The 22,168-nt window shown below is 38.2% G+C and overlaps 1 protein-coding gene across 6 annotated transcripts in view; it reads right to left on the bottom strand.

Annotated features, from left to right (window-relative positions):
• HLCS (holocarboxylase synthetase) overlaps window positions 1-22,168 on the bottom strand; it is a 128,978-nt gene that overhangs the window by 4,931 nt on the left and 101,879 nt on the right. For 3 of the 6 annotated variants that reach the window (XR_012661679.1, XM_075100246.1, XM_075100258.1), the window contains exons 7-10: window positions 8,431-8,498; window positions 7,258-7,418; window positions 4,053-4,167; window positions 180-393 (exon numbers count right to left, since the gene is read on the bottom strand). Coding sequence is in view for 3 of the 6 variants with exons in the window: in XM_075100246.1 (XP_074956347.1) it covers window positions 180-393; window positions 4,053-4,167; window positions 7,258-7,418; window positions 8,431-8,498 (558 nt within the window). In the remaining 3 variants the exon portion in view is untranslated. Of the gene's footprint in view, window positions 1-179; window positions 394-1,311; window positions 1,428-1,861; window positions 2,101-4,052; window positions 4,168-5,925; window positions 5,982-7,257; window positions 7,419-8,430; window positions 8,499-22,168 lie in introns of those variants that run through there. The other 3 variants (XR_012661683.1, XR_012661684.1, XM_075100269.1) reach the window with 3 other exon arrangements.

Raw genomic sequence — 22,168 nt, 5'->3', positions numbered from 1 at the left:
TGCTAGCCCATTGATTTTACTAGGTGCTACTTTTATTCTCCCTTAGAAAGTTACATCCTACTTGTGAGTATATTTTAATTGTCACTACTTTTAAAGGCAATCTAGTAGAAAAAGACAAAATATTGATGAGTTCTTTCGAACTTTCTTAAAAGAAAGTTTGAGAAGAGCATTATACTTACCTGTGTACCCAGTACTTGTAGTAACGTGGAAGAACTCCATTGGGCCCTTTCTCCTGAAAAATGTCTATAAGCCTTTCTAGCACAGTTACAGTTCTTGCAATAAGACAGTCTGCTGTTAAAGCCTTCAGCTTTGTCCCCTCTTTCTTATTAAATTTCATTATGAGATCATTGATGCATATGGTGGGGTTGCTGTTATTCACATTAAATCCAAAGCCTGAAGAAGACAAACCAAAACAAGAGGAAACAATCTGTAAATACACTTTGTTATCATCCAAAAGTCAATACTTAATTCAACAACTTGACACAATTATCTCTCAGGATGTTTCCAGTAGCTGTTTTTCTTCAGTCTCTTAACATATTTAAATCTTCCTACTTGCATAATTACAAATCACAGTCCAGATTTTACTTGTTTCTTGCCCTTAAAACGCCGCCTCAAAACTGTAGAAGCAAACCCTGTGCAGTCCTTTCAACAACACACCATCCCATCAATGAGGCTTAGGAAGACGGTAGGTGGTAACTTGCACGTTGGTTACAATAACATCAAAGTGAGAAATTCTTTTACTCCCTGGAAGCTGATGGGTCATTAGCTAATTGCGAGTTAATCATTGATAGTACTCTGAGATGGAGTCTTATCTTTCGGTCTAAAATTTAAGTAAGAAACCTTTCTGTTTACTACAGTGAGATGACAGCATTTTCTGAAAATTAAGCCTTTTTACTCACCTGATAAGCCTGGCTTGGCTTGCTCTGAAAAACCCAGAAGGTTTAAGTTTGCTGTGCAAGACTCCAGTTTGCTTAATCTATCTTACCACAGCATATCCTTTAGAAGCCTCAAGTCTCTCGCTGAGATTTCTCCAGCTAGAATAATGTTGGCTGAATGCCTTTCTTACTTAAATATGGCTCTTGGGGCCTTTTTTGCAGCCTGCTGAAACAGGCTTCGAGGGATGTAAAGAAATATATTGTATTACCTGTTTATTTTTTTCTCCTAATAATTTGGATTTTTCTTTCCTCAGACATTTGGGATAAAACCCCAGTCTGTCAACCACGTTTAGACATGATATGCCTCCATCTGCAAGAAGGTCCAGTTGCACTGTTTTGTAAATTTGCTGTTAATGAGACTGTTCATATACAGAAGTAATTCTTATTAAGTATGAGAAGGAACTCTTCAGTGAAAAGGAGCTTTTGACTTTCAACTAGTCAGCGAATGCATGCAAAGAAAGCCAGAGCGATACCAGTACCAATACACAGATCCTATGGAATTGAGAAGAAACGTGTTATCAGAATGAGACAAAAGGAACATGAACTGGAAAATACAATGTGCCGTGCCAGCAAATCCCAACTCAGCTGGTTACATTCAAATATAGTACAAGTGAAGAGAGAGTGACTGTGGCCATTATGCTGTGATTGGGACTGTCAGGGCGCACGACGGGGCCTTGGAGTCCATCTGCAGGCTCAGGGCGCGCAGGTGTGTATGTATGGAGATCGCTACTTAGCAATCCAAAAACTGAAACGGACACGAGAGACTCACTGAGACGAAGAGCTCAGCTGTGGCAGAAGCACCTGGGGATAAATGTGGTGGCAAAAATGTAGCCAGCTATTTTGAGAAACATTAGGTGCTCAGGACTCTCGGGGCAACTCTGCATTGCCCACGTGAGAAGAGTGAAAAATAAACATTTAGCACCAACCTTGCAGTGTGCTGATGTGGCTAACGCATCTTCCAGTTCCAGAGCCAGCCCTGCCTTCAGCACCTGTGCACCGGTCGGATATGCCTTAGATGCACACAGAGGCAGACAAGAGCTTTTGCAGGTGAAGCGTGTTGGCTGTCCCCTGCATTCCAGCCGTGTTTGTCTACCTACGCCTGTTCTGAGTCCGTCCCTTACGTTAATGAAGTATATTCTTCTGCAGAACTCTTCTTCCAAAAGTCCTGCAATAATTAAGCTCTTAGCAAAACATGTTTTAAAAACATGTTTAAAAGTATGAACATGAACTGTGTCACCTGAGGGCTTGAGCACATGGTCCAGGTGAAAAGGCAGGTTCGTGTCTTGCCTTATTCTTCTGAGGTACATCTCAGAGCAGTGAAGCCACGTAGATGATCTTTGATTTTGGTAATTTCCCTCACATATGGAATACTCTTTATGAGTGTCTCATAAACAAAGAGGTCTAGGAAAGGAATCTCCATGACTGTAGAAAGGGAATGATGCATCTGGGTTACCTGTCCTGTTGTAGAAGCTTGATCTCATTGCTACTACTAACACAAGAAGTTAGATGTCATGAGTCCCCTACTACTCGCAGTGACATACATCACTGAAATGATGTAAAAGATCCTTGGATCCTATGCGGCAAGTAACTTGCAATCTTAGAAGCTTCCAGACAAAAGAAAGCTGATGAAAATGTACATCTTTGTATGTGCCTCAGACCTATACCACCAAGATGACTTCTAGGGACACCAGAGGGAATGCATACAGAAAGTTTCCATTTGAATTTGTATGTTTTGGTGCTTAGGATAAGAAGCACAAGGTTCAAAACTAATATGTAATATGCAAAGGGATATCTGAGAAGAACTATTTTTGGAGCCATTTTTGCTTTTCTTGTGTTAACCAGAACAGGCTCGGGAAAAACATGTGGAAGCAGTAAATGGTTGATGGGGCACAGAGAAACTTGGTGCAACTTCCATTCTGTACATGTAGATTATTTACAAAAACGCGGACATAACAATTGAACAGAAAATGTAATGGTTGGGCACGTTTCTCAGAAGGAGGTGATGACTACTTCAACTGTTTTGCTTGTTCGCACCTTAGAATTTACAGCACCTTGACAGAAACGATATCATGCCTACACTCTCTTTGCAAGATGCTTTACTTACCTACGGTGTTATATTCCAGTATAAACCAAATATTATCATGTTCTTCTTTAAACTTTTAGACTTGCTAAGGAACTTTCTTTTAATTCTTAGACGTAGCACAGAGAACTAGTTTTGGAACCAGAACCTAGATCTCTGCTGGCAGGTTTCTAAGCATGTCTGACAGATCTGTGCTGCTGCTGGTTAGGGGAAAAATTTTCCTTAACAAATAGCAGGATAATTATCAGACTTGAAACAACAGAAACATCTCAACGCTTATTTTGTGCACCCAAACGTCTTCTGTTACAGCACTGGGACTTGCTGGAAAATGCATGTACAGTCTTTCTGAGATCGGCCATGCTACCTTTTCGGAACCAGCCTTCCAGGTAGAGTGTTCGTCCTCACAAGAAACAAAGAGATTGTCACTCCTTGCTCCCCCATGCAGCCTTCCCAACTACTTTGCAAATTTTACTTTTTGAGAGAACTAAGGGAAGGGATTAATTAATCAAATCATTACTTCACTGCTGCTTCACTAGCAATATTCCGGTTTCTAGAAAGTTGTCAACAGAAACAAGTTCTGAATAAATTTAATAAGGATGAAAGGAGAAATTAGAACATTACTATGTGTATGTAAATCCTTTTCTCCTGATTTAAAAGGCATGTTATTTATTTCACTACTTGTCATGTTGCAAAAAAAAAAAATTGAAAAAAATGAATAAAGTTTTCAGTATATTCTACTAGTTTTGCAATAGATCAAGGTGGACATTTTCTTTCTCGTGTAATGCTTGTTCTTTGAACTAACCCCACTATACCAGCCCCGATGCTTGCATTTATGTTTTCCTTGTCAAGCACATGGAATTATTAAGAAGAATGAAAACATTCCTTTTGTACTTCCTTTTGATTTAATATTGTGCTTTATTTCCTTATGCCTGCTGTCATTGTTTGTTCTTGTCCTTATCATTTGAACTCATAAAGACATTAACAACAAATTCTTTTAAAACAAGACAGTATAGAAAAGCTCGAAAATAGACATTTACCAATAAGTATATGAAATGTTGTTTCAATAAGTGTAGAGTTTACCAGAACTCCACCAAGCTTCATAAGATCACTGTAGTAAATATCGTTTGGCCATTTCACTCGCAGATCAATATCCTAAAGAAATAAAAACACAGATTTAGAAACACTCTGCTCTTCAATACTGATTATAAGAACATGGCTCATTCATCACTGCATATTCTGTTTTTTCTGTACCTCTTGGCCACACTGAATGTGATACTGTCAACTGCCCTCCATAATGAGAATCTATTTAAGGCCTCCGCAAATATTACCGAAAAAGTCATAGTAACATGGTTACATGGTTTACTAAGGAGGTTGGCAGCTGTCAGAGAAAATAAAAATTAAAAATTATGGCAGATAATAAAGGCTTAGAGTGACCAAAAGTGGGACTAAATATATTAGAGAGTTTCAGTCTCAAAATTGTGAGTTTTTATAGAATTAATTTCCTTCATTCATGAGTGTCTACTAGAGACTTAAAAGATCTGTTCAAGAAAGATGCAAACTGTTGCAGCCACTGCGGCTTACTGCTGATAAAGAATCAGGGTAAGCCCACAGTAACATCAACGCTGTGTTTGAGGATCCTTGCAGAAACCAGGCAAGGAGACAATGACATCTTGAATTTCAGAAAGGAAATTTAGCAGACAGGAGAAATTCCAGTTCACAACTATGTAAATACTTCAGTAATGTCCTAAATATATTCATGCTTTCGGCAGCTATGCTCAAGCAACACCATGGAGCTGGAAACACAAACTGTGCTGTGTGACACCGTTCCAGCGCAATAGAGGAGTTTTTGTTGAAACCACAGAACTGAACTGAACTTTGCACCGGCTACTTAAACACAAAAAGAAAGCAAATGTGCTTCCTGTAGTTTGAAAAACTGCATACGACTGTATCCCCAGAGGCAAATTATGGGAGGTGCTCCAGGACTACAAGAGTCACATTCCCTCCTATTGTAGATTATGAAATCCCTTTACAGGATGTGTGAAAACTGCACCTGGGTCCATGTCTACTTTCCTGACAGATTTAAAGGCCAGAAAGGAGTCCATTACACATACATTGACAGGAAATACTACCTGATTTTGCTATCAAAGCATTCTAAGAAGGGGTATCACCAATTCATATTCATTATGGAAAACAACTTGACTCTTCACACTGGGAAAGGATTTGTAGAAGACTCTTGAGACATACTAAGTATGACACAGTTAAGCAGTATTATCAGGGTTAAGAGATCATCCACAGAGCTATTCAGTAGTTCTTACTTAAGGAAAAAACATACACCTTTAAGACACCAGACACCAGCTCTGCAAATGAAGTGACAGCAATCATGAAGAACAACCAAGTCACCTGGGTATTCTCATGACATAAACTACACAGCAGAGATTTTGCCACAAAACGGAGTTACAAGGTACCGCACGACTATCCGCGTGTCAAAGAAATGATGGGCATCACAAAATATGCTGGAAACGGAGCACGTTCTTACCTTCACTTACTAGAGAGAGACGCCTGCGGCTCTCAGAATGGGAAAGCAAAGGACTCTCTTGATTTGAGGCCCATTTGCATTCGCAGCACTAACATCTGACAGCAAAACTTCCAATTGAGCGGTCAGATTTTCTCCGTGAGGACCCAGAACAAAGGCCTCAGTCACTGCCTGCTCAGCATAGTTAACATTCGTGGCAATCCTAAAAATGATGACTGGCTGATAAACTGAGATACAGATATTTCAGATTTTTGAATGGAAATCCTGAAAGGGACTTTGAGCATAGTGAACGACATTGCAGTCCGTTAAAGTATTATGAAGATTCTGACATATGCCCACAGAGGTATGGGAGTTTGGAAGAGAGAATGAAACCTCACCTATAGATCAGCCCATTGTTTGCAGCTCCTGCAGTCTGCACAGCACGGATGTTCATCTGACATTAAAGAAAAGCCCCGTGTCACCTAAGTCTAAAGAGGACATTTAAGCACTGCATTTCCAATAAATCTTGGAATTTCCTTGCCTTAATGTATTTGTGTCCAGACCCTTAACACTGTTTTCACTCATTGTCTGGGGTGGATGTACTGTTAAACACATTCAGTAGCTCTGTCGTGGTCATAGCAAGCTCTGTATTGTACATGCACTGTGTTCAGTACATGTATCATTGATATGTACTATTTTATATTAATATTTAGGGCTTCAGTCACCTTTTTCCTCTTGAATGGAATAAAATAAAAAATGCCACAGTATACCAGGGTCAGCGTACAGAAGCAAAACCACCCCCATTCATAAATTAACTCCTTCCCTAGTCAGTCAGACTCATATTTTATAAAACTAACTCTTGTCCCTTCTATTTTAAATGGTTAAATTATTCACTCTAGCCAAATATTTTATATTGCAAATTTTAGCCTGAAGCATTTTGGTTTTATAGTCAAGTTATGAAGCACTGAAGTTAGAAGGTTTTAATAGAAAGGCTGACAGACCCTAAACTACAGCAAAGCTACTGGGTGCCACTATAATAAAGTTCATGTGTAAATGTGTATAAGTCATTGATTTTCTGTAATATAGGAAACATATGCTTTAGTTAACTACTTCTGTAAAATACCAAAGTTTTATAGTTAGCAAATATTAGGAAATGGTAACATTAAAAAGGAGATATATGAGGTGATGAAGAAGACTGGTTCTTCATTTTAATACTGATGACAGGACACTTGATTCCCTCTTGAGAGCAATACTCCTAAGTTCTTGCTTTAGAAATCAGCTTTCAACCTTAAACAAGGGTTGGAAAAATCCTTTAAAAGGGATAAAGTGACCACTGAAACAGCACCAACAAAAAAAGCAAAAAAGGATTTGTCAGTTTTATTCACTTTTTCCTCCTCCTTCTTCCCCAACTCCTTCCAAATCAAAACAAATTAACTCAATTGTTAGACAAACAAAATTGACATTTTCTTTCCTGCTGAAGACTGAGTCTTAAGTTTCATAAGATTATGAGTGAAATGAGTGTAGTATACATAATCAGCTCAATAAAAGACAGTATTCATCATATGTATACTAGATTTCCTAAAACATATAAATAATCAAGCATGTATGCAGGCTAAGTTTACCACTCTGTTAGTGCTGAAGAACTATATTATGCATTCAGAAGACATAGTTAAAATCTGATTTTAATGAAAATGGAAACAGGAATTTTGAGATAAATTAGAATGACATACCTCATATCCTCGTATTGATCTAACTGACTCTACCACTGCCAAGGACACCAGGTGTTGAATAAAAGGAATTCTCTGACCCAGGTTGGAATGCAGTGGAACGGTGATATGTAAAGTGGACAGTGCACAGCCCATGGGACTGAGCCAAACATTTCCACCACGACCTGGAGAGGGAGAGAAGAGTAAGTTAACTTCAACTCAGGAAAAAAATATGTATAAAAAACATCACTTTGTTAATGTAGACAACGACAAAAGAGAACGATTCAATAGTATCCATCCAAGAATCTACCATAAGTCCTGTAGTGGAGTTTACAAACTAATTTTGAAGGAAAAATGGTTAAAGTGCAAAGCTTTTTCTTTAAAAAAACATCAGGCTGTTTAATGTGCATGCTGCTACTCAGTTTCTTAGAATGTCCTAAATGACTTGATTCCAGGATTTTCCTGGTATCTGGTAACATACATATTTCAAAAAATCTTGATTTAAGTGAAGAAGTATTTGTGAGGATGCTCTGTGTGCATCTAGAAATCCATCCACATTGTGAATCAACTTGACACAAGCTAGATCTGTACCGAAAGCCAGGTAACCACCTTCACGTAGATCTGTGCTCAGAACAGCTTATTAGGCTGGGCACCGTGTTCTTCTAATAAAATGAACGTGGCTTTTAAATCAGTGCTAGCACCTTCTGGAGCAAAAAGCAGAACTTGCTCATATTTTTCTGCCAAAGGTTGTGAAAGCCAACATGACAGTCCTGGCAGGTCCTGCAGACTCAAGAAACCTCTATCTCAGAGCAAGTCAAGACCCAGACTTGTTCCAGTTAAGCCGAAAAGTAGTTCTAATTTGGAAGCTTGACTGGTATTACACTAAATGTAGTGACGGCAGTTTCCATCACTGGGGAGACTTTTGGCAGAAACTAGACCACTAAATCACTTCTGAAAAAGCCACCAAACGTCCTGCAAATGTTTATTTTGGTTTCTATTAACTTAGGTTTTGAGTTTGAATCCACAGTTCAAGCGGGAGGAGAAGAGGACACGATGATTCTACAGATTGTATAGATTCTATAGATTATATTATAAAAAATACTCCTAATGCATCTTTAGGGCAGCTAGGTGACATTAAAATGTCCTATTTCGTATGTTTAATATGCATTTATTGGCACTAGAAGGAAACTTACTCACCTTTCCCTTGTGTTTGTCGAACCGCAATTGCTATTAAACCCATCTCCTCAGGCAACTCAAACATTAACCTGCCAATTAGGGGGGGGGAAAAAAACCATGCTTATCAGCTGGAACACTCAGCTACATTCATGAAAATCTAGGCTTAAATATCAGGTAGTATTTTATGTTAACATTGCACTACCATTTATTCGTTTTCAGTTAACATTTATTCTTGACCAAAAAGCATTAGAATATTAAAAAAAGATTAACTGAAAAATGATCATGTAAAACATTACTATATCTATTATGCTGGAAAAAGTTATAGCCACAGTTCATTTAAGGTGCCTTCTGATAACATACGGTTTGTATTTCCTCACATTTTCTTGAAGTGCTTATTTTTTGCGTGTCACTATCTTCAGTAAGTGACAACTAGCAATTCTAGACATTTGTTTCTACTTACAGCAAATTTTTGTTCATACTACAGAATATAAGAGCAGCAGTTTCTGATTATTTAGAAAACCAATATGGTGGCAATAAAGCAGTTTAAAAGATACACTATCCCCTGAGAACTAATTATGATTTAACTACAGTAAATAAATCTACACCTTCTGAGAACTCTAGAGAACACTGGCTTATTTTAGGCTTGTGTTCTGCTTTTAAAATAGTTTCACTTAAAAGAATACTAACTCTCCTCCAGGGATAAGTAGAAAGTGCACTTTAACACCACCAAATGAGTCAATGCTAGACTTGAGAAAAAGAAGAAAAAAACCCTACTGTGAGAACTTCGTTCAAGCCACTTTAGAACAGATCTGAACTGTACTACGATTGTCCTCCATTTCACATTTTCAGGAAGAGTTATTTAACAGATAAAACAGATATTCAAGATGTTGCCAGCAAGGTAAACCCAGAAAGTGATTTACAGCCTGCAAACCTACTTCTAATATGGGCACAGATATCACATTGTTCATTCACATACAAGTGATCTTGTCTTGGAGATAAGTGCAGTCCAAATCAGCAAAGAGTATAATTCATATTATTTCCTCTGAATTTCAGATACGTATGAAAGGTCTTTCAAGTTCTGCAGCCAAGCAAGTATCACTGGGCTGCAAATACCAGCTGCATGCAGACGTGCCCCCCGCTGCTCACTGACACTCCTCTTTAGGCAGGCGACAAGCTAAGGAACTCTCCACCCCGCCTGCTTTACAGGTTGAAAAGCAAGGCATTCAGTAACTCTTGGGGCTGCATCGGTAGCAAAATGCCAGTTAGGATCCCCAAGGTTTCAGAACATCTTTCAAATGGCTGACTTGCTTTCATGATGATCAAAATGGGAGGTTCTTGGAGGGCCCAAGCAAAGTCTGGACCACAAATGCCTTCACTAATTGGAAATACTTGAACCCAAACTGACAGAAACCGTAACAGGCTCCACAATGTTTTCCCACATTACTCCTGAATCAGTGAGATGTCATCAAAGAGCAATAGCCAGAAGATCTCTTTGCCAGTCCCCTTCCAGTTCACGTGAAATACAGCTGAGTAATTCTTTCCTTTGGACCCTATGGATTACAAACTGAGACCAGGCTCACCCATCTACCACCAATCTTTAACATTAAAAATAAACCTCTTACGCTGGGACCTAGGGGAAAATCTTCTGCAGCTCTTTACGTCCATGAGGCTTCAGCCCTGTCTTCTGGGAACAGCATGATTTCTGTTACAACACCAAGTTGCTGGTTTTGCAACATGAAAAATCTAATTTAGATCTGGAAGCACAGTTAGGAAGAGATTACAGGCTTTGTTGAAATACACTGATTTCTGTTACTTCTCCATTTACGTATTTGTTTTTAAATAGGAAAAAAAGAAGCCATGTGCTGCTATGACGGGAGGAAAATAATCAGAGCAGGAAAAAATTTTAATTAGGAATCCAAAACACAGGCTTCTAGAAAAAAGAGATATGATTAACAGAATGTACAAATGTAGCTATTAGAGGCTTGGCAGCAGGTAAAAACATATTCAGTGCAGAGACTGAGTTTGTACTTTTAAGGGCCACGAAGAAATTCTTTACCGGACACAACATGGGGAAGTTGTTAATACCCAGACTGATACAGCAAGAGGCAGATAGATTTATTTTTACTACTTCCTGAGATTGTGCTGGAATTACAATGAGGCCTATGATAATAAAAAACCCCACCCAACTGCGCACACACTCCCCCCTGACTTCAGAGCTTTGTAAATTGTGTGTGCTTGTTAGTTTTTTTTCTGGGAGAAACAACTTGCATTTTCCTTACCAGAAAAAGTAACTGTACGTGCACTTTTTTACATACTGACTTCCCTTCTTTTCTTTCAACTTAATCAGTTGCAGATTTAATGATTTCATTTTTCTGCAGAGCAACTCAATCATAGTGCTCACCACATTTTCCCCCCCAAATTTTTGCCTTCAAGAAATTCTCTGCTCTTTTTTTGTGCTCTTTAACTAACTTGCTCTACATATTAAGTCAAGAGACCACACTTAGATACAAGAGTAGGGGAACATGAAACGTCTGAAGGCAGATTTACCCATCAGGAAGACTATCACATGGCACCTATTTAACCGTAGAAGATGATACTACAATTTTATGAACATTTTTCTTTTCTGCTTTGAACATTTTTGTGGTATTGTCTAAAACGTGAGCAAGGCACTTTCAGTATTCAAGAATATTAAACCAGCTGAAATATTAAGAGAGAGATTCTAGCACAGTTTTTTATACAGATACCCTCCCCCTGCCCTGTAGTGCATACTATGAATGCTGTCAAAAGTAATAAACAATACTTAATTGTTTTATAGAAACTTCAAGTCTAAGGAGGACTCTGTCTTCATAGCTAGTCAACACAATGACTTTTCTTCCTACACGAACGTAAAACAGGAATTGAAACCACAAAAACTATGTTTGAATAATGTTAACGGCCTGACAACTATAAATTTCATTGATGTTGTGGGTTTTAGGTTGAAACTCTCATTAATGCATCCTGCTGTGTTACGGTATTGCAGAGGTATTACAACAAGCAGCATTACATTCCAGATGTTAGAATACCTGGGCACAAGAGGGTAAGTTATGAACAGATTTCTCCTTTCACTTCTAGTTCCTTGTCTGAAAATCTCACTCTCGAATAGCTTGTTTATAGAGTATTATAAAAGTGACATTAAAAAAACCTTTCCGTTTTCAGTCAAATGGAAAGGAACATGCCTTCTGACCAGTTTCTTGTATTATTTTGGACAAAAAGGTGCCCTGAACACTTGCTTTGTTACTTCATATCCACTGTTTCTGTCCATTATGTCCAATTTCAAAATGTGCAGGGTGCCTACTAATATTTTTCCTAAACTTTCCTCCATTGCTCTCCACCTCCTTTTCATAGTCCTCAACTGCACGATGCTGTGTCTGATTCCAAGCTCTGTGTGGTGAACGGCCTGCCAGAGGGCGTGCTGGCCAAGCACAATAGGTAACTCTCGAGTCCACACTGCCGACTCCTTGGTGGCAGCACTGATCTGGGCCTCTCTCTCCTACATGGAAGCCTGTTTTCACGAGACCATGAATACCTGTAGGAGCTCAAAGATATGAAGGTCTTCTCTAAAACAGGCAGTAGACTGACTGAGAGCTGGTGGGCTACGATCAGAGAAGCCACCAAGAACGACGTCATGATGGGATTCTGCTACAGGCCACCTAATCAGAAGGAAGAAATGGAAAAAGTCTTTTTGAGCAATGTGAGGACATCTGCAGATCACAGATCCTGATTCCTATGGGAGACTCCCATCTCCCAGTATCTGCTAAAAGGCAAACAAGGTGCGATGCAAGCAATCCAGGTGACGTGTGGGGATGCTAGGGACAAGCTCTTAACGCAAATACCAGATGATTGACTGGAGTGATCGACTCAATCTGCCACAAATAAGGGAGAGCTTATTAGGGAGGTGGTAATCTGTGGCAGCTTTGGCCGTAGCAGCCATGAACCAATGCTGTTCAGGATCCTGAGAGGAATGAGGAAGTTAAGTAACAGAGTACAAACCCTGGATTTCACGAGAGCAGAATTCAGCTTATTCAGGGACCTGATAGATGGGACCTTATGAGAGGCAGCTTGGAAGGGCAAGGGAGCTCAACAGACCTGGTCTTTAAAGACAACCTCCTGCAGACAAAATAATGTTCCATCACAATACTGAGGAAATTAAGTTGATGAACAAGGAGTCTGGTTTGGCTAAAAAGGGAATTAATGACTGTAAAAACAATGTACAAAAGAGTTGGAAGCAAGGAGAAGTGCTACAAAGGAGAATTGGATAAACACTGTCCAGACAAGCAAGGATGATGTCAGGAAAGCTGAAGCTCAGCTATAGTAGAGATTGGCAAGAAACATGGCAACCGGAACTTCTACTGCTACATGATAAGAATAAACAAGGGAAATATGGGCTTGCAGCTGACTGAGTCAAAAGCACCGTGGACACACATAAAGCTGAGTTAATGCATGCTTTGCCCCAGCCTTCATCAACAAGGTCTCCCAAGCCTTTACACATACAGACAGGGTTCAAGGAGAAGAGGAAATATGAACACTAGGAAAGGATTGATCTCATAATCTCTTGAGAAATCTTGACTCATACCAGTCCATGAGAACAGAAGGGATGCATCTGAGAGTGCTGAGAGAGCTGGCTGGTGGCACTTCAAGGCTGCTTTCTATCATCATGGTCATGGAGATCAGGGGAAGTCCCAGATGAATGGAGAAGGGCAAACGTTGCAACTGCCTTCAAGATGGATCTCAGGATAAACCCCTGAGGAACTGCAATTGTATCCAGGCTACAGGTAGAGTACAAACCATTACTTTTCAGTCTCAGAATCCAGACACTGTTTGGTCATCTGGTAGTGCATCCATCTAGACAACAATGGCCAAACTTGGATACGAGGGTGCAATGAAAGACCATCCTATTTAATATCAGTATCTTTACCAATGACCTGTAGGAGGAAATGGCATGCACATAGACAAGTTTGTGAATGACATTGAACTATGAGGACAACTAAGCATTGGAATAGGATGCTCAGAGAGGCTGTGGAGTACTTCTGTCCTTGGAGATTTTTCAAGATATGACTGCAAAAAACCCTGAGCAAGTTGGTCTGAATTCAGTGTTGACCCTGCTTAAAAGAAGGATGTTGGACTGGAGACCTTCAGGGATCTGTTCCAATCTGAATGATTCTTTGACTCCAGGAAATGTACCTCTGGTGTTTCTAGCTGTCCTTTAAGTTTGGTTGAAATCTGTCAGAAACTAGCCATTATCTACTAATTACTGAATTAGCAATTTGGCCCAAAGGCTGTTCACTGGAATCCCCTATCCCAAGTAGGATCCTAGATTAAAGTCATTTTCACACTTCCTTACTAGCCTAAATATTTAATTTTATCCATCACCCACTTTCCATGCAGTATTTTATATGCGACCAGGTGCAATATGCAGGCTCCCAAAAGACTGACTCCCACAGCTGAGAGAGGTAGAAGAATACCTAAACTGTTAATCCTACTGAGGCTTATTTAAATGATAGGAATCTCACCGCTCTGCACTGTTGTAAGTTTGCCTATATCCAGCAGGCAAAATATGTGCCAGAATACACTATTACATGAATGCACTCTTCTGTTCTATTGCAAAAATTCATAGCTTCTTTTATTTTATAGTGGGTTTCCCTATAGCAATGTTAGTATGGAAAGGACCGCTTAGTGTCAAATTCTCTTTGAACTCCTTAGGTACATTAAAGTCCTACATCAGTAAGAAAAAGTGTTAAGGGATTACAATGTTCCAGACTTGTTGAAAACTAAAAAAGTACTGGAACCTTGGACTGCTAGTTTCTTGTACCTTACTTCAATAAATACTACAAAAAGGAGATTGTCCTATACTAGTCATGGCATTTTCAGCACGGAATAATCTATTGATGCTATGAATGACATAGGTTAGCAACTTATATATACTTCGGCTAGTTGGTTAGTCTCTGAGAGCAGTGCACTAACAACAGTATAGTTTTAACAAAACTGCAGTATATGTGAACACTGTAAGTCGGGCAAAGTTATGTGAGTTATCTTTCAGCTGGATCAATGCTCTTATCTGGTTCACCATAAATAAACACTGCTGTTGGTGAAAGGGAAGCAACAGTAAAAGAGGACAGTGGATAGAAGGGAAGACTAAACCACCTCTTTCTCACCACCTATGTACTTATGCTTGATTTAAATTACTGTACTACGGCCTCTGAATAGCATGCTTTGCTTCTGGAATTGCTTTGAGAATCAGGCCTGTGGAACATGCTGGGTAAAACTCTACCATTAAATGCTCATTTTTTCTGCTCACTGCATTTTTCAGCTGGTAATTTTCTTGTCTCTCTATTTTTATACCAGATATTTTATAATTAGTCCTTTGTATATGTTTATAGGCTTTTCTTCTTGAAAAAAGAAAAAGAGAATTTTAAACACAGTACCATACAGCCAAAGGTGTCAGGAAACATACCCAAATAAGAAAGGACTCCAAAAAATTGGTTTGCCAACAAAATGCCAGTAAAATTTGAAACCTGGGTTCAGACACACTGGTAATGTTCCAAAACTGAAAACTTAAAGAACTTCTTTATTCAGTAAATCAGCTTCTCTGTGAATATCATCAAGACCACAAAGTTACAGTAAAGGAGGGAGTTCCCAAGGGAGATGTGAGGAGAGTTTAGGAGTTTAAGTTGTTTCGATTTTTGATTTGAAAAGCAAAAACCTCTACTGTTTTGAACAATTTATTTGATTTTTTCCTATGATAAGTAATCTTTTCAACTCATGACTTTTCTTTATTTGAAAAAGCTACCTGAAGCATACTGAAAAGTTAACGTAAGAAAATAGAAATGAAACAGATTTCATTAAAAAAATGAACTCCAGTGCCAAGATTTAAGAAACAGAATAGTTACTGGAATGCAGTGAAACATATTTATCATAACATGTTAAGAATAGAATCTTCAGGGTGGAATAAAAAGTTATAAACTTATTGATCAAAACCAGATCTAACCACTCTTGTCCGAAGTAAAGCACGGTATGGAGGCTATAAAAAATTTAAAACATAAGATCAATGCAGCCTGTAGTGATGTCACTTTTAACAGTAATTTCATCACACTTCATTAGATAAGAGTGTACAAGTTTGGTCACTGTCTGAGAGGGAAACCTTAACGTAACCCTCTACAGTATGGCAAGAAACAACAGCATTTCAGTGAGGTGGCAAATCTGTCCTAAATAAGCATTGGATTCACTAACTTACAGTGTGAGGCATCGCAAGCATTAGGATCTCAAAAGTAATCCATCATGATTCTGGATTAACACAATATTACTTAAAGTCACCTCTCAGATAAAACAGCAAACCAGAACTTTTTGCATACGCAGCGATTTTACCTTGATATTCTGGCCAATTTCTAGTCCGGGTAATTACATTTCCTTGCGAAAATTTCTCTGCAATTTACTAGGACAGCACTTCATTTCCTGTCTTAAATCATACAGAGTATTAAACAGTTGCCACGTTCCACCACAGAAGTGATGAAGTTATTCCCAAGTAGCCACTCAAACAGTTAGGGTTAATGTAGAACAAAAGACACTGGACATATCGTGTAAATTAAAGTGAGCATGAAAAAGAATTCTCTGTAAGCAGAAACTAACTGCCCTCCCCACATACTTCACAGAGCTTTCCATTGCAAACTGGGAAAAATTAAAGCATTTCAATAAAAAGCCATCCATTCCTTGCCAAGTAATTGTAGAAGACCTCAAAATTTAGCAAATACACTTACTTTCCTTATATTCATAATTTTTCCTTTATCCTTCTACTATTGAAAGTTTCATCAAAACCAATCATACTTTAAATCACAGAAGTAACTTATAGCTAAGATCATACTCTAAAAGCCTTTGACTTTTCCTCTGTGATTTGCTTTTGTTTCTTTTATTTTATGCCTGCAACATATATTGTGCTCCAAATTTAGGCCCTGGTGGTTTATGATAATGGTAATGTGCTATAAACCTAAAGACGTAGCAAATTTCTAGTCTTCCTAATCCAATGCTAAATGAAAAATAATTTTGTTTTTTCTCCTCTTTCTAAAGGTACACTCAGTAGTTTTCCTACACTAAAACAGGAGGTAACACATTTTTACATTGTTTGACATTTCTTGTGGTCTACAGAGCAGATTTCACCTTTGGGTAACCAGTTGTTTAGTTTAACATTCTTTCTGAAAAATATATTTAATGTCAAAAACAATTAACTAAAATTTCATGCAAATTTCTTTGTTGCCACTCTTCTTCTTGGCCAAAAGCATGCGTCTCAATTTTAAAATTTCCACGTGCCTCTCTCACCGTGTAATTTAAAAATACAAACAAGGCTTCTTGCAAGTTCTGAATGCTTTTTCATATTCTTATTTCTATGAGATGGGGTACATTGTACAATGTATGTTACAAGCATCATCATGAAGATGGTAATTTGTCACGTTACTTGGCATTAAATCAAATCTTCATAATTTTGACCAGGTGTTACAACTATTATAAAGCAACTGTGGCTTCATAAACTGACTGGTAAAGCACAATTATTTCACTTGCATGTCTTTTTTTCCATTAAGCGCTATGAAATACAAAATCTTTGAAAAAAGTTATTACTAACGTGTTCTTGCCATGCAAAAGCAATCAAAAGCACTGTATTCCTTCAAGGTCAATAAGCCCAGAATTTAATTGCAAAACGCCCACAGACAAAAATGTCAGGTTTTTTTTCCTTCTTTACTAAAAAACCCTAGATGTGTAGCATCTAGAAATTTCTTAATTATAATGGAAGAGATTAATGCAAAAGGAAAAATTTAATGTGAACCTGGGAAAAAAAGGTATTTTTTTGTTTAAAGAAAAGGTGTCCTAGTGAGAGCCATTTTTTGAAGAAATTCTTAGATAATGGAAATTGAGATCTAAAATTTTAGTTATCGTTTGAAATATTTTGTTCAGGAAGTAAAGCTTGGACTATTCTTTTTTTAGAAGGCATTATTAGACCTGATCGGGTGTTTTCCATATACATAATTTTTCATAGAAAATACAGATTCAGAAAAACCACTGTTCTCTAACAGAGGGAGGAATTAATTTGTTTGAAATGCTGCCATTATTCCTCTGAAACACTTAACACTTTTTGGAGGCATTTTCAGCCTAGCCAAACATATATGTTGCATCAAATATATGGAAATGCTAAAGTTTTGAATTGTTTAAACTTTAAAATGTATCTGCCCATGGTACCACAACCGGGTTTTTGCATCCCTCAGTTTCTCCCTGAAGACTCAGGTTCTGTAAGGAGCTACATTTGCCATCTAACTTGTGGTTCCCCTTTGTTAAGCCATGCAATGCTTCCTAGGGGATGCATTTTTGGATGAGGAGTCTGGCCTATCAACCAGAGTAGCAACATGGGCTATCCTAACCAGAACCTTTGTGAGGCATAAAAGTCCTATATGCACTTCCAATTCATTGTTGAGCTGACTTGAAATGAAGTATTGAGCTGGATTATAAATCCTGAACATTACACTTCAACATCCCTAAATAGAATTTCTCTGCAATTCCTTGTTTCCTGTCCGAAGAAAGAACTGATGATACTTTTTTCTGATTTCAAGTTGCAGATCATGTTAAGAGATAGCAACCCAGAAAAAATATTGCCTTTTTGTTTTTTTAATGGTGAATAAAAAAAAGGCAATAAACACAATAGCTGAACTCAGTTTGCTCTGTATTCATGAGTCTAATAATTAAAACACAAAAATGCTCTCATCAGGTACCAGAGTCTTATACTAGCTGCTCCCTCACAGTGCCAGCAGAAACCACAAGATTTCTAAATTCAGTATTAAAGCATACAGCACTTTTCTCATGCAAGAGCCAACATCCAAAAACATATAAATAAAGAACAGAAAAGTTCTGTTTCCAAATATGTTGTTAAATATTTTTAAAACCTCTACTATTAGACTGTGCCAACTTGAAGGCAGAATCCAATAGTTAATTTCATGGGTGATTAAGAATGGATTTCAAAATAAGGAAGTTACTTTATGCTGGCCACAGCATCCTCTGTAGACTCCAGAAACAGTCATCATAATGTAGACTTTAACCACAGACTCAACACAAAATGTAGCTGATACTCAAATCCCAGAACAGTGGATTCTTTTTGTTAGGGTGGGTAGGAGAAAAACCAAAGGTCCCCATGTAGCCTTGTTACTTCAAATTCTTCAAATCCAAGAACAGCAGTAACTTCCTACTTCTGTAAAGTTCAAAGGAATGCCCAGTTTAAGACAGTAAAATACGTACAAATACCTCTTACCATAAGAGATGGATGAATGGTAAAGCCCTGAACTGGAGGGAGCTGACAACCAAGTGGGGAGGGCTGCACAACCATCCTGAATCATTTATGTGGGTCATGCCTGCTGCTTAAGCAGCAATTGCTTGGGGGCAAGAAACCATATAGGTCCCCAGGTAAATCTGTACTTGGATCTTGGCACCTTGCCACTTTTCTGAGCAGCGACCACTGACATTTGTACATAGTGGATGAAGTCTGAATATACCAAATATCGTCAAAGGAAAAATGCCTTTCATTCTTGCATTACCTTAGTAAACTCAGGAATTACTTGCAAATACTGAAAAATGTAACATGTCAAATTCTAACTGTGTATTGCTATGAACAGTGTTTCCACTTTCTTGTATGAAAACCAAAGAAAACCGTAAGATGCCTCACGCTCTGCCATTTCTCCCTCTCCCCCAACTCTGCTGCAGCGCTACTCTGTTGTTGTATCTCAACAGCCAGGAACTGGTCACAAGTCCTGTTGTCCATGACTAGCTCTCAGTGCATGTGTTTGATGACATGGCATTCTTGCATTTGCTTGTCGGATATGTAATCAGTACTCACAGAGTAGTAGTTGAAATCTGTCATAAATAATTTCTGAACCTCCTGACTGGCCTCTGGGTCCTACTTTACCTAATTTTTTTGTGCATTCTTTAGCTGTAAAGTGAAAGCAAAATACAGGCATAGAAAAGAAACTTTCTCATTCAGCTTTACTGACACATTTCTACCAAACAGGTGTTCAGTAGACCCTGACACTTGAAGTGAGTTGTACTAAAGCTTAGTCAAATGTGAAGCCTTAGCAGAGGTGTTCTGGGCTAGTAAGTGAATGAGCAGAACCATTTGGATCACATGCAATAGAAGCAAGCATCAAAGAGAAGGAGGAAGACTTGGAGGATTAGTTATATGATACTATGACTCTTAGCAGTACTTAACACTAAGCAAGCCGAAATTGTGAGACAGACATGGTGGTATTTACTTTTAAATGAAACAGTAAGTTTTTATCCAAAGTTAGGGTGGTCTGTAGAAAATAATTCCTTTGGCTCTGGAGAAGGAAAAAAATGGACGGGGAAGAATGTCTTAAATGGGAAGCATGAGCACTGACATATACATGGTACTACACAAAAATGCTCAGAAATAGAAATTAATAAAATGTGTATGTGGAGAAAAACATCAGTAGTTAGCACATTTGTGCAACGTAAAAATCCACCCCACTAGCAGAAGGCTATATTCCAGCACCCAGATTTGTAATCATGGCACAATGAGCCTCAGCTGCACGGAAGTAAGCTGAAACCCTACTCTAACAACAGGTCAGTGCTAACAGCTACAGTATAACTTGAAGATACAATTTTATACACAGACACAGAGGGTTGGAAGGAACCTCAAGTGCTTTATGCCTTCCTCTTCTGTGTCTGGTAAAACTTTTTCTGGACTATTCATAAAAATTGGCAATGATGGAGAAACGACAGCTTGCTTAGGCAAACTACCTCTCTTTAGCAATTTTAAAGGAAAAATTACTGCATCTGTATTTCTGCATTCAAACGCTGCCCCATACCCACTGAAAATGGAGAAATGCGTATTAATTTTCTTTCCATAAAGGACCACTGGCATTAGTAAAGGTTTCTTCACACCCGTCTTGTCTTCTTTTGATGAAAGAAACATAGTTCTTTCATATTGCATTCTCCCCATCTAAGGAGTCACATTTCCTAGACCCTGAACTATTCCCTTTTCTCTGCTTTGTACTGTGCCCAGCAAATCCACACCTTTTGAAGCCTGGTGCTGAAAACTGGACCAATAACTCCAGTTAAACACTCCCAGTGTTGAGCAGAACTGGAAGGATTACTCTGTATATTTTACATGTAGCACATTTTTAAGCACTTCTGTATGAATTTCCGTCTCAGTCCTCACCTCCTTTCTTACAAGAGTAAGACTTCTTTTTTAACCTATATTCAGCTGCTGACTCAAACTTCCAGAACCTCTCTTGAAAACTGATATCCAACCACCCTATCTTCATTTAATGATTTGCCTCTCTTTATTAATCTATGTAGTAAAGAACTACATCCTATTTATTTCAGGCCATTCTTTGAATCATCAAGATTGTTTAGTAGTTTGAAACGTACCTTCCTAAAACCTTATAGCTCCTCCCTACAGAATTTAATTTTTGATAATTATATCCCCAATTCTGTCATGCAAATTATAAATGAAAATTACTGAGTTGCTCTGAAGCATCGGCAGATACGAAGCCTCAGCAGTCTGGCCTAGTAAGTGAATCAGCAGAACCGCTAAAGTCACATGCAACACAAATAAGCGTGAACATTGCTTAAGTGAAATCAGAAAAACACAAGCAATCTTCTCAAAACGCATACATCCAACAATGAAAATACAATCTTAGATGCTGAAGCAGGGAGATCAATAACTGTAATCTTCAACAACCCTTTAGATGCCATCCACTTTGCCCAAAGCAGATTAAATTAAACCATGACTAACAAAGGAACAACTACAAATACAGTACAAATGGAAACAAGCCAGTCAATTAAATGGTTCTTTGTGCTATAGTTAAAACAGCAGCCTTAGCTGTAGCACCTTAAATTCCTTTATTCCAAGAAAAGGTAAAAAGCAATTCCATAACTGATATACTGGCCCAGATAAAGTGATTTTAGGGAACTGCTTTGCACTCTGAGTGCTAATGTTAAATGTATCATTCCTAGGCAAAGCATTTGGATTTTTTGAAAAGTCAGAGCTATTTCCCAAGCCCAAGAAGCTCTAATGCAACATGCAAACCTATTCTGTAAAACGATCGTGGATTTTGGATAAAAGATCCAACAGGTCATAACTCGCTTTAAGAGTTGGAAGATCTTTGGTAACACACACTCCACATGGATCTTAGTTTTAAGAAGGGTGTTTAAACACTTCAGCTGTGGTACTAAGGAGTTAAGCATCTAAAAGGAGGAAGATCACTGAAGAAAAAATGATCACCTTTCCCTTTCTCCACTAACAGAATTTCAATAAGAAACTCTTCACAGAATTAATAAAGTTGCAGTTGTAAATGTCAAGTGTTTGCAGCTGTCTGTCTCCTCCACCTTTCACAATATATTTAGTGTTGAATATAACTGAGAAAGAATAAGGTGAGGAAATACTTTTCCTTTCAGGTGTTTTTTTAAAAAGTGGCTTTTTCAACGAGTACTCCATAAATAATTTTGACTTTTCAACTATGGATGTAAGACTGAACATAACAGAACACTATATTCCTATCCATCCAGAATAAACCTGTAAAATCCATCTTCCTATCACCCTTGTTTTCTTTAATGGGATAATTTCTCTGTTGCAGCAAATATAAGCTCCTTGTGTTCACTTTTGAGATCCTTTTCACTATCATTCAGTCTAGCATCCCACAGTCATCCTGTCCCTGTAAGTCTTTTTCTGATT

This window comes from Phalacrocorax aristotelis, chromosome 1 (genome assembly GCF_949628215.1).
Source record: "Phalacrocorax aristotelis chromosome 1, bGulAri2.1, whole genome shotgun sequence".
Taxonomy (NCBI): domain Eukaryota; kingdom Metazoa; phylum Chordata; class Aves; order Suliformes; family Phalacrocoracidae; genus Phalacrocorax; species Phalacrocorax aristotelis.
This window is presented reverse-complemented; position numbering and strand designations above follow the sequence as displayed.